The sequence below is a fragment of the Bufo bufo genome, chromosome 11 (genome assembly GCF_905171765.1).
Source record: "Bufo bufo chromosome 11, aBufBuf1.1, whole genome shotgun sequence".
NCBI lineage: Eukaryota > Metazoa > Chordata > Amphibia > Anura > Bufonidae > Bufo > Bufo bufo.
The window spans coordinates 27,222,662-27,234,700 of record NC_053399.1 but is presented as its reverse complement, the minus strand read 5'-3'; the positions used below and the strand labels follow the sequence as shown (position 1 = coordinate 27,234,700).

Sequence of the window (12,039 nt, the reverse complement as noted above, 5' to 3'; positions counted from 1 at the left end):
CTTTTCATTTCCGGTCATTTCTATAAGGGCTCATTCAAACGGCCGTATGCTGTCCGCAAAAATGCGGATCCGTTTTATTTGCGGATTAGATGCTGTCCCATTCACTTCTATGGGGCCCTTTTCTTCCATTGCACGGCTCAGCAAAAAAATTAAACACGTCCTATACTTGTCAGTGAAAATCAGGACATGGCCCTATTGAAGTCTACGGATCAGCAAAAAAAACGGAATGCAATCAGTTTTTTTGCGGACATGCTGAACTGTCCGCCCCAAAAAAACGGATACGCGTTTTTGTGGACAGCATACGGCCGTCTGAATGAGCCCTAACGAGGAGTGGAAGGCTTTCGTGTTATGTTGGCCTCGATATTTGCTCACTAAGAGGCCATCAGGACCCTAGGGAGCAGAACCCCACTGATCAGAATGTTATGGCAACATGCCGTAAGACGGAAATAGCCCTTCAATAGATACGTCTCGTATGCATGGATTCAGCGCCTTGAGAAGAAGTACCACAGGAATAAATATCCCGGCAGCTACTAAATATATTCTTTTTTTTTTTCTTTTTTCCTCCTAGGTTACTGCCGGAGTCCCACTGCCGAAGGAGTATACAGAAGAGGTGAGCCTCTAATGGCTGTTTTTCCTATTGCTGCCCTATAAATAGAGGAGAGCGAGGTTTAGTCATCTGCTCGTGCTCCGCACTGAAACGCTTCCCCGCTGTTGTTTTGTTTGCCCTGAAACAAGAGCTTTATTCACATGCATTTTCTGTGCTTGAGTCAAGTACTAATCGCGCCGTTGTGAGCGCCGCATTCCTCTCCTGATTCATGCTAATATTCCTGAACGCCACTTAGCAGAACCTGAGAGTCGAGCGATGACAGCTTTGGCAGGGCCTCCAACATCTCAGTGGGGGGGGGGCACCAAGGAAAACCTAAGTGTCTGTTTTGGTCCTATCATATGGGGATACAATGTATCCCCCTGACTTTGCAGTATATTCAGCAGATTCTCCATGCGGATGTGCGCAGGTCGAATCTGCGGCAAATGGATATGATTTTAACAGATCTGTCAAGTTCTGTTCACTGATTTGTTGTAGTCTTTCCCCATTCAGTGGAGACAAAGTCAAGTCAAAATTTGCAGCAAAATACACAACTACGTATTTCAACATCATTTTATTTTTTCATCATTTCGCATAACCTGCAGCAAAATGCATAACATGAAGTCCGCACCCCAGTCCGCGGCTTTGTTTTGTGGATTTCTTGCAGATTCACTGCAGAAATTGTCCACAGCAAATCTGACTTGTGTGAACTTACCCTTCTACTCAGTTGACGGTACAGTAATGTTATGTCCAGGGTAAAGCCACACGTAGACGTTACTGTGCAGTCAAAACCAGGACCCTTTTCTGTTACACATTGTTTTTACTAGGTGACTGCACTCACCATAAATATACAGCATTTTTACAAAGATTCACAGTAATTATTTTTACTGAAAATCTGATTAATAAGGCAGAGCATTTTACATAAGGGCATGGTCGTGATGGTGCAGTCATGATGCAGTCAAAACCATGACCGCGTGCAATTTTACCGCACTGCCGTAGGTTTTGACTGCACTCATCATAAATATACATTGTTTCTACAGAGATTCTCCACCTATTTTTATTGAAAATCTGATTAATAATGCAGAGCATGATAGGCAATGGTGTGGCTAGTTGTTGTCCTCCTTTTTCCTGTTGGTATAATGACAGTCCAGATGTTATTTGAGACCAATTGGTTGCTAGGGATACACTTTTTGAGAGCTACAGGGTTATACATTGTATCCTTAGCAACCATTGTGTCTCTGATCACTCTGTTATTTAGATTAAAAGGGGTATTCCACTATTCACAGATGGATGATCATGGTGGGGGGGGGTCCCCACTTCAGTGAAGACATTTTGACCATCTATACAAATTTAATTAATGTGAGCATTTTTTGAGCACCACTCCCGATGAGGAGAAATGGGGGCTTAGGACTCCCATTCTTGTGATTGGTGGGGCCCCCAGCAATCAAAAGATTTATCACCTATCATGTGTTGTTTTTTTGCTGGAAAACCCCTTTAAGACTAAAATACAGTCCTGATCAAAAGTTTAAGATCACTTGAAAAATGGCAAAAAATCATATTTTACATTGTTGGATCTTAACAAGGTTCCAAGTAGAGCTTCAATATGCAACAAGAAGAAATGGGAGCGAGACCAAACATTTTTTGAGCATTCAATTAATTGAAAACAACGAATAAACTGAAACCGGCTGTTTTTCAGCTGATCAAAAGTTTAGGACCACATGCCTTTAAAAGGCCAAATCTGTGCAAAGATGTGGATTCATTGTAATTTTCTGTCAGGTAGTCACACGTTGTGATGGCAAAGGCAAAAAAACTCTCCCCTTTTGAACGTGGTCGGGTTGTTGAACTGCATAAGCAGGGTCTCTCACAGCGCGCCATCGCTGCTGAGGTGGGACGCAGTAAGACAGTCATTTGGAATTTCTTAAATGATCCTGAGGGTTATGGAACAAAAAAGTCAAGTGGAAGACCCCAAAAAATGTCATCAGCACTGAGCCGGAGGATCCAATTGGCTGTCCGTCAAGACACTGGACGATCCTCGACCCAAATTAAGGCCCTTACTGGTGCTGACTGCAGACCCATAACCATCAGACGGCATCTGAGACTGAAGGGCTTCAAAAACAAAAAACGTCTTCAAAGACCTCGTCTCCTTGAACGCCACAGAACTGCTCGTTTGGACTTTGCAAGAGAGCACCAAACATGGGACATTCAAAGGTGGAAGAAAGTTTTATTCTCTGATGAGAAAATTTAACCTTGATGGTCCTGATGGTTTCCAACGTTACTGGCATGACAAGCAGATCCCACCTGAGATGTTTTCTACGCGCCACAGTGGAGGGGGCGCCATAATGGTCTGGGGTGCTTTTTCCTTCAGTGGAACAATGGAGCTTCAGGAAGTGCAGGGGCGTCAAACGGCCGCTGGCTATGTCCAGATGTTGCAGAGAGCATTCCTCATGACTGAGGGCCCTCGTCTGTGTGGTAACGACTGGGTTTTTCAGCAGGACAACGCTACAGTACACAATGCCCGCAGGACAAGGGACTTCTTCCGGGAGAAAAACATCACTCTTTTGGCCCATCCTGCGTGTTCCCCTGATCTAAATCCAATTGAGAACCTTGGGGATGGGTGGCAAGGGAAGTTTACAAAAATGGACAACAGTTCCAGACAGTAGATGACCTTCGTGCGGCCGTCTTCACTACTTGGAGAAATGTTCCCACTCACCTCATGGAAACGCTTGCATCAAGCATGCCGAAACAAATTTTGGAAGTGATAAACAATAACGGCGGAGCTACTCATTACTGGGTTCATGTTTGGAAGTTGGATTTCTGTTTTGGGGGGTGTATATTTTTTTTGGAGGTGTGGTCCTAAACTTTTGATCATCTGAAAAACAGCCTGTTTTAGTTTATTCGTTGTTTTCATTAAATTGAATGCTCAAAAAATGTTTGGTCTCACTCCCATTTCTTCTTGTTGCATGTTGAAGCTCTACTTGGAACCTTGTTAAGATCCAGCCATGCTAAATATGATTTTTTGCCATTTTTCAAGTGGTCTTAAACTTTTGATCGGGACTGTATCACTGGTCTTCTGCTTCCATTGAATTGCAACATAGTCCAGAGCTGTATTCCCAATTCTGCATGTTTCTGAGCTCAGTTCTTCCAATACTTGTTCAGTGTCTGTAATTTAGTAAAGGTAATTTATTTCTCCAAATGCTGCCTGGTAATCTCAACTAGTAAAAACCGACTGCACCCAAATGCAGTGCAGCAGATTAATCTCCCAACAGTCACATTAAAATTGGAAAGATGCAATTATTTGAAATTAAAAGCAGGCACTCACCAGCTGGTTAGTCTAATAAGTAGTAGCTTTATATATTGAGATAAAATTTACAATAAAATATACATAAAATTAACATATAATACACTGAGGATAATAAGACATTAAGTATCCTACTTCAATATCCTGCCGGGTGAACAAATATCAAGCTTTGGGTCTATGAGTGTATATAATCAATTAAATCAACATCCTGTGTAAGATAAGGAACATACATGCATCCTTTGGTGAACAAAAAATCTGTGGAAAATAAAATCAAAATCCTGTGCAAAGTAGATAATACAAAAATAGTATGCTGGTGATATATTATAGGTAAATATAGTGATAAATAGGGTCGTGCATAGACCTAGTAGCAATTCCTCAGTTGAGGTATATATTGTTTCAGTTCAATGGCAGTTCCTCTATGTGTTTAGGCAGTAAGGCTTAGGTAAAGAATAGTCGGGTGTTAGAACTGGGGCGTCCCCCTAGTTCTTCAAACCCTCTTACCTTGCCTCTAGTTCAGGCTGAACCTTTAAAGGTGTCTCTCTCCTAAACGCTGGGGTCCTTGGTATAGGATCCAAATGTATAAAAGTTTTCCTCTCGTCGGTCTCAGCGTTCCACGAGGGTGCTTCCGTGCGTCTCAGCAATCAGGAAGTGATCTCTGCGTTCCACGAGGGTACTTCCGTGCGTCTCAGCGATCAGGAAGTGATCTCTCCAATTCTCGTGGGCTCGCGTAGTCTCGCGATCAATTAGTCCAGCTAAATTTTCACTGGATTGTAGCTGCAGACTCAACGGTATTCTTCCAACTTTTTACAGAATAGGGTGGGTAAATACTCGCAGGAACCAGCCAGACGCGTTTCGAGGGTCCTCCCTCTTCCTCAGTGGCTATACTGCGAGTGTTACCCTTCTCACTTATATACTGTGGTTCTCTGAGATCCCACCCAACTCCGATCTGGATTTCACTTATTCTAATTAGGTTAACTCTTCAGTGCAAGGTACTACTTCAATATATATATATATATATAGATTAAATTTCTCACTAGCTTTCTAATCTTTATTATTTAAAAGATATATATCAGGGTATATACGAATATAATTTAAAAATATATAAAAATATAAATAGTGCAAATATATAAGCGCTAGTTTAGAATCCTTAAATATATAGATCTGGGATAACAATTACTTATTCATTACTTTTCCATAATAGTTCCAAGTATTTGAACAATACTCCAAAGTCCAAATAACATAAAAAGCGTCCTAAGATCTTAACAGACGCAGTGGACACAAAAAATACAAAAAACGCATCAAAACCGCACCCAATAGCTAAAAACCGCATATGCGTTTTCGGTGCGTTTTGTGTCAAAATAAACTCCCCCATTCATCTTCATGACTCCCCATCATTTATACCTCCTCCTTCTCATCAAAGATATCTCTAGATGTTATATAATGGATATTCAGCATTAATATCTCTGTATTTTAATCTAATAAGTATATCCTATCTTTAATTTTCTTTCTTTATTAATTGGAGATTATCTTCCCTTTTTCTTTTATTCTTTTATTCTTTATTGAGGTATAAGGGGAGGAAGGCCCACCACCGAGGGGAGATCCTGGTGCCGTAAAATAGCTAACCGCAGGATGTCCCGTCAGAGGGGGGCATCCCTCCCTAGAGATTATAGGAAACCAAATAACTCAAAATCTGAGTTCAGTCCCCGTGGGAGAAGAGTTTGGAAGTCAAAAATTCGCCTAGATTCCTGCCTCGACATCCTAGCGATATGGTCTCCACCTCGCCAGTGTATATCCACCTTTTCAAAGGCCATGAAGACCATACCTCTTGGATCTTTATTATGACATTGTTTATAGTGTAATGACAGGGAGTGTTTTTCATAGCCATTTTTTATATTAGTCACATGTTCTGCTAACCTCTTTTTTAAGGTACGTTTAGTCCTCCCAATATATTGTTTCTTGCATTGGCATAAGAAAGAAACAATATATTGGGAGGACTAAACGTACCTTAAAAAAGAGGTTAGCAGAACATGTGACTAATATAAAAAATGGCTATGAAAAACACTCCCTGTCATTACACTATAAACAATGTCATAATAAAGATCCAAGAGGTATGGTCTTCATGGCCTTTGAAAAGGTGGATATACACTGGCGAGGTGGAGACCATATCGCTAGGATGTCGAGGCAGGAATCTAGGCGAATTTTTGACTTCCAAACTCTTCTCCCACGGGGACTGAACTCAGATTTTGAGTTATTTGGTTTCCTATAATCTCTAGGGAGGGATGCCCCCCTCTGACGGGACATCCTGCGGTTAGCTATTTTACGGCACCAGGATCTCCCCTCGGTGGTGGGCCTTCCTCCCCTTATACCTCAATAAAGAATAAAAGAATAAAAGAAAAAGGGAAGATAATCTCCAATTAATAAAGAAAGAAAATTAAAGATAGGATATACTTATTAGATTAAAATACAGAGATATTAATGCTGAATATCCATTATATAACATCTAGAGATATCTTTGATGAGAAGGAGGAGGTATAAATGATGGGGAGTCATGAAGATGAATGGGGGAGTTTATTTTGACACAAAACGCACCGAAAACGCATATGCGGTTTTTAGCTATTGGGTGCGGTTTTGATGCGTTTTTTGTATTTTTTGTGTCCACTGCGTCTGTTAAGATCTTAGGACGCTTTTTATGTTATTTGGACTTTGGAGTATTGTTCAAATACTTGGAACTATTATGGAAAAGTAATGAATAAGTAATTGTTATCCCAGATCTATATATTTAAGGATTCTAAACTAGCGCTTATATATTTGCACTATTTATATTTTTATATATTTTTAAATTATATTCGTATATACCCTGATATATATCTTTTAAATAATAAAGATTAGAAAGCTAGTGAGAAATTTAATCTATATATATATATATATATTGAAGTAGTACCTTGCACTGAAGAGTTAACCTAATTAGAATAAGTGAAATCCAGATCGGAGTTGGGTGGGATCTCAGAGAACCACAGTATATAAGTGAGAAGGGTAACACTCGCAGTATAGCCACTGAGGAAGAGGGAGGACCCTCGAAACGCGTCTGGCTGGTTCCTGCGAGTATTTACCCACCCTATTCTGTAAAAAGTTGGAAGAATACCGTTGAGTCTGCAGCTACAATCCAGTGAAAATTTAGCTGGACTAATTGATCGCGAGACTACGCGAGCCCACGAGAATTGGAGAGATCACTTCCTGATCGCTGAGACGCACGGAAGTACCCTCGTGGAACGCAGAGATCACTTCCTGATTGCTGAGACGCACGGAAGCACCCTCGTGGAACGCTGAGACCGACGAGAGGAAAACTTTTATACATTTGGATCCTATACCAAGGACCCCAGCGTTTAGGAGAGAGACACCTTTAAAGGTTCAGCCTGAACTAGAGGCAAGGTAAGAGGGTTTGAAGAACTAGGGGGACGCCCCAGTTCTAACACCCGACTATTCTTTACCTAAGCCTTACTGCCTAAACACATAGAGGAACTGCCATTGAACTGAAACAATATATACCTCAACTGAGGAATTGCTACTAGGTCTATGCACGACCCTATTTATCACTATATTTACCTATAATATATCACCAGCATACTATTTTTGTATTATCTACTTTGCACAGGATTTTGATTTTATTTTCCACAGATTTTTTGTTCACCAAAGGATGCATGTATGTTCCTTATCTTACACAGGATGTTGATTTAATTGATTATATACACTCATAGACCCAAAGCTTGATATTTGTTCACCCGGCAGGATATTGAAGTAGGATACTTAATGTCTTATTATCCTCAGTGTATTATATGTTAATTTTATGTATATTTTATTGTAAATTTTATCTCAATATATAAAGCTACTACTTATTAGACTAACCAGCTGGTGAGTGCCTGCTTTTAATTTCAAATAATTGCAACTCTCTATACCGGATGCATAGGTGATACATCCAAAAAGCAGAGCACCCTTACCGCATTGACAGATACGGGTGAGCCACAATATATACTTGTTTCATTAAAATTGGAAAGACCCTCCCAAAATGTCACTTTTTTATTGTAGATTTTTAATATATGTCTGAAGTAAATCTTGTTGGCGTACAACTCGGGGGACACAATTGCATTTTTAACCCCTTAGTGACATAATTAGTTTTAGCCTTAGGGACCAGTAACATTTTCCCCTTTCATGTTCCAGAAGTAATAACTTTTAAAAAAATTTCTCCTAATTTTTTTCTTTTTCTTTTGCGAGATTAGTTATAGGTTTTTTAGGGAACATCATGAAACATTTGGGGGTATATATAGTCTATTAACTAACTTTTATTATTTTATTTTTAGGGAGAAAGATAAAAAAACATCAATTGTAATATTATTTTGTGGAACTTATTTACAGGGGTCACTATGTGGTATAAATCACATATTTTATTATGTGGGTCAGTACAATGATGATAATGACCCATTTCTATATATTTTTTTATTATTTTTATTTCCTCGTGCAGGCTGTCAGCTCCCCAACTGCTCCCCCTCCTCCTCCAGATTTAAAGTTTTAGCTGCGCATATCTTTGGATAGGTAGCAGCTAGAGATGTGGCCTTTGTATTGTTTGAAAGCTGACATTACAAGGTTTCCAACAATACCAGCATTATCTTCACTACATGGGAAGATATCACTGTTAGAAATCGGGATGCAGTAAATGCAGCTGAAAGTAAAAGTAAAAGCAGGTTTTACCGCATATATTCCCGATTATTACTCGATTTTATAACTGTGCTATCTCCTAGTTGTGCTAATGCTGTCATTTTTGTCTTTTATGAAAGCCTGGAATGTCAGCTTTCAAACAAGACCAGTCCCAAAGCAGAGATATGAGCAGCTACCCCCCTTCACCTTCTGCCCGAGCTGGGCTCAGGCCGAACAGTTAAGTACTTTCCCCACAGCCCGAGCTGGACTCGGGCAAAACAGTTAGGTTGTTAATGTTCCTACAGGAGCATAGACAGGCTGGGCTTTGCCTGTCAACAAACTGCTGACTGTTTCCATTGGCAACCAGAAGAAATCTGAATGCCGCTTTTTCCTGCACTGCTTTATAGAACACTGTCCCTTTAATGCCAAGCAATGTGGCCGTGATCAGGGAGAGTACGGTATGAGAATGGCGATGTTATATAATCTTAACATCTCCCACACAAACAGTTAAATAGCTGTGATGCTTCCTTGACAATTTTCTCATCAGTGTCCTTCACAGACAGCTGCCTGCGATAGCAGAGCGACCTTGTAATAAGCACAAATGAATCTGCTCTGCACATGGAAGAGACCGAGACATAGCCACTATTTATATTTTAGTGGTAATTGTTGTAGATTATACGGTTTTTTCGGCACCTGGAAAACTTGGCGCCCGTCCTTCACGCATTACATAAGTGCCAAACACTGTGCGGCTGTGTGATGAAATCCGGCCCTGCTGGAGCTACATTATTGCTGTGTAGAACAGCATCAAGTTAGGAGCCGTTTACAGACTCTGACATTAAATCATGGCTATTTCCATTCACTGACAGCAAGAAAGACACCTTGAAAATGGTGAGGCATTAAGGCCTAGATTTACTGATCTATATAATGGTGTAAGCTTGGCCCGGTTGTCTAGACCTGCACCAGATTTATCACAGGGGCTAAGGCTGGATGAGAAATCTGGTGCAGGAATAGACACTTTTCTCTCCTGACACAATTTTGGTGCAAAATGGCACATTTTAGGTCCGCCCCTTTCCCGACTTGTGTCCATGCGCTGTGTCTGGTATTGCAGCTCTTGTACTCCGCATTCCAAATTATTATGCAAAAGGGGTTGTCTAATCTCAGACAATGGGGGCATATCGCTAGGATATGTCCCCATTGTCTGATAGGTACGGGTCCCACCGCTGGGACCCACACCTACAATGAGAACGGAGCCCCGAAAGTGTTGGAGGGTGCACTGCGCATGCGCAGCCTCCCTCCATTCATTTTCTATTGGGCCGTCGAAAATAGTCGCGCGTTGGTTCGGCTATTTCCGTCAGCCCATAAAAGTGAATGGAGGGCGGCTGTGCATTTTATAATAAAAATAAAGTAAAAATGTTATACATTCGATGACTTGAAAATTATACTGACTGTCATTTGCATCGACCATTTAGGAAAATCAGAGAAAAATAAAATCTGCATAATAATTTGAAACAATGTGTATATTCAAGTGATTGGGGCCGAGGTGCAATACCACATACAACCAGTGGGCAGGGGTGGCACTGTGGACAACCAGTGGAATGTGCTGTACGTAAGCAGTTTATTTTATAACCCAAATTAAGGGGGGCTTCTGTGACCAGCTTTACAATGCCCAGGATAGATTTTTCTCTGAATGATAATTAGTATACTATAATTATTGGCGGTTATATGCTTATTATCTATTTTCTGTCTCCCAGAACTTGGAGCTACTGGAAAAAGGATGCAGTAATCTCCATAAACAGATCCAGAATGCCACCACGTTTGGCGTACCGGTGGTCGTCGCTGTCAACGCTTTCAAGTAAGGACCATTAATATATATTTTGACACCGGAGATGAAGATTGTCTGATCATCAATATCTGATCGGTGGGGGGTCCAAATCATGCCACCCCCGCCAATTAGCTGTTTGAAGAGGATACAGAGCTCAGTTGAGCGCCGCAACCTCCGCGCAGCTTACCAAACACAGCGCCATCCATTGTGTAGGGGCTGCGCTTGGTATTGTTGCACTGAGCTGCACGTAGGCCATTTGACTGATGAACATGACATCACTGGGTTAGGAAGAAGCCGCAGTGCTCACTGGAGCGACATGGCCTGCTCTAAGAGCTGATCGACGGGGTTCCTGGGAGTCAGACCCACACCAATCAGATATGGTTTACCTATCCTGAGGCTAGGATAGGCCATCAATAAGAAAATCCTGGATAACCCCTTTAAATATATTGGGTTTCTTTAGTTAAATACTGATAATAAAGGGGTTGTCTCATCACTGATCATCCCCTTTGCGTGGACGCCGCTCCTGCAAACCGCTTTTTGATGGGAAAGTTACCATGAGTGGCCACTAGAGGAGAAATGTGGTATTGCAGGAAATGCATGGAGTGACCTAGCCTGCCAAAGCCGGAGCTACTGCTTGTTAGCGCCTCCCTGCTCTGGCTCGTGGGCCTTAAACATTCATTTATAACTATGTGTTAGACTCCTGAAGGTTGTAATTGACCTGTGTGCTGAATACTATGGATAGATAAAGTGGGAAAAATAATAAAAACATTTGCCTCCAGAACCGACACACAGGCGGAGCTGGAACTGGTCTGCCGTCTGGCTAAGGAAGCGGGGGCTTTTGATGCTGTGAAGTGCACTCACTGGGCAGAAGGTGGGAAAGGCGCAGTAGATCTGGCCCGAACCGTGCAGAATGCATCCGAGGCTCCGAGCGGATTTAAATTCCTGTATGACGTGGAGGTATCGCCCAGGCCTGACCTTATCGAATATACTGTATATTGTCTCCTTATTGCATCAGATGGTCCTCATTATGTGTCCTTTTTCTGTCTAGTTGCCTATTGCCGATAAGATCAGGATAATTGCACAGAAGATATATGGTGCCGATGACATAGAACTGCTCCCCGAGGCACAGAAAAAGGCTGAGCGCTACACTAAACAGGTAAGTAGTATATAGATTATTGCCCGGTAAATCATTCAGACACGAAAGCTTATTTGATCACTGGACAGAGGTCCAACAGAAGTCAAACTTGCATTGAATCTTCAGCAAGTAGCATCTGCAGATTTTGCTGTGGACCGCAGCATCTGAGAGTAAATTAAGATGTACTGCACCAGCTGGGGTACATCCTGTCACGGGCCCGTGTGCTTGTGGTGGGGACAGCAATGAAAGACTCAAAAATTTTAAGGGTTAAAAGTCCAAATGACTTTTATTTTTAATCCAACACTTTTCAGCCACTAAATGTACGTGACGTAAAAATAAATCACTTTACCCGTCTGAGCACTAACTATACATTCGATTACCTCACCCATATATTTCAAATCCAAATAGAGGGGGATCAGGCTTTGCACAGACTACTGACCTCTATTTATCCCCTACTAACAATCCCAGTGACTACACCTGGGAACGCCTCATGATATGGGGAATAGCTGTAC

The 12,039-nt window shown here is 41.4% G+C and overlaps 1 protein-coding gene across 1 annotated transcript in view; it reads left to right on the top strand.

The window, feature by feature from the left end:
• Positions 1-12,039, top strand: part of MTHFD1 (methylenetetrahydrofolate dehydrogenase, cyclohydrolase and formyltetrahydrofolate synthetase 1) — a 61,205-nt gene that overhangs the window by 40,972 nt on the left and 8,194 nt on the right. The window contains exons 22-25 of the mRNA XM_040412747.1: positions 569-610; positions 10,322-10,422; positions 11,172-11,349; positions 11,441-11,548. Of these exons, the coding sequence (XP_040268681.1) occupies positions 569-610; positions 10,322-10,422; positions 11,172-11,349; positions 11,441-11,548 (429 nt within the window). The remainder of the gene's footprint in view (positions 1-568; positions 611-10,321; positions 10,423-11,171; positions 11,350-11,440; positions 11,549-12,039) is intronic.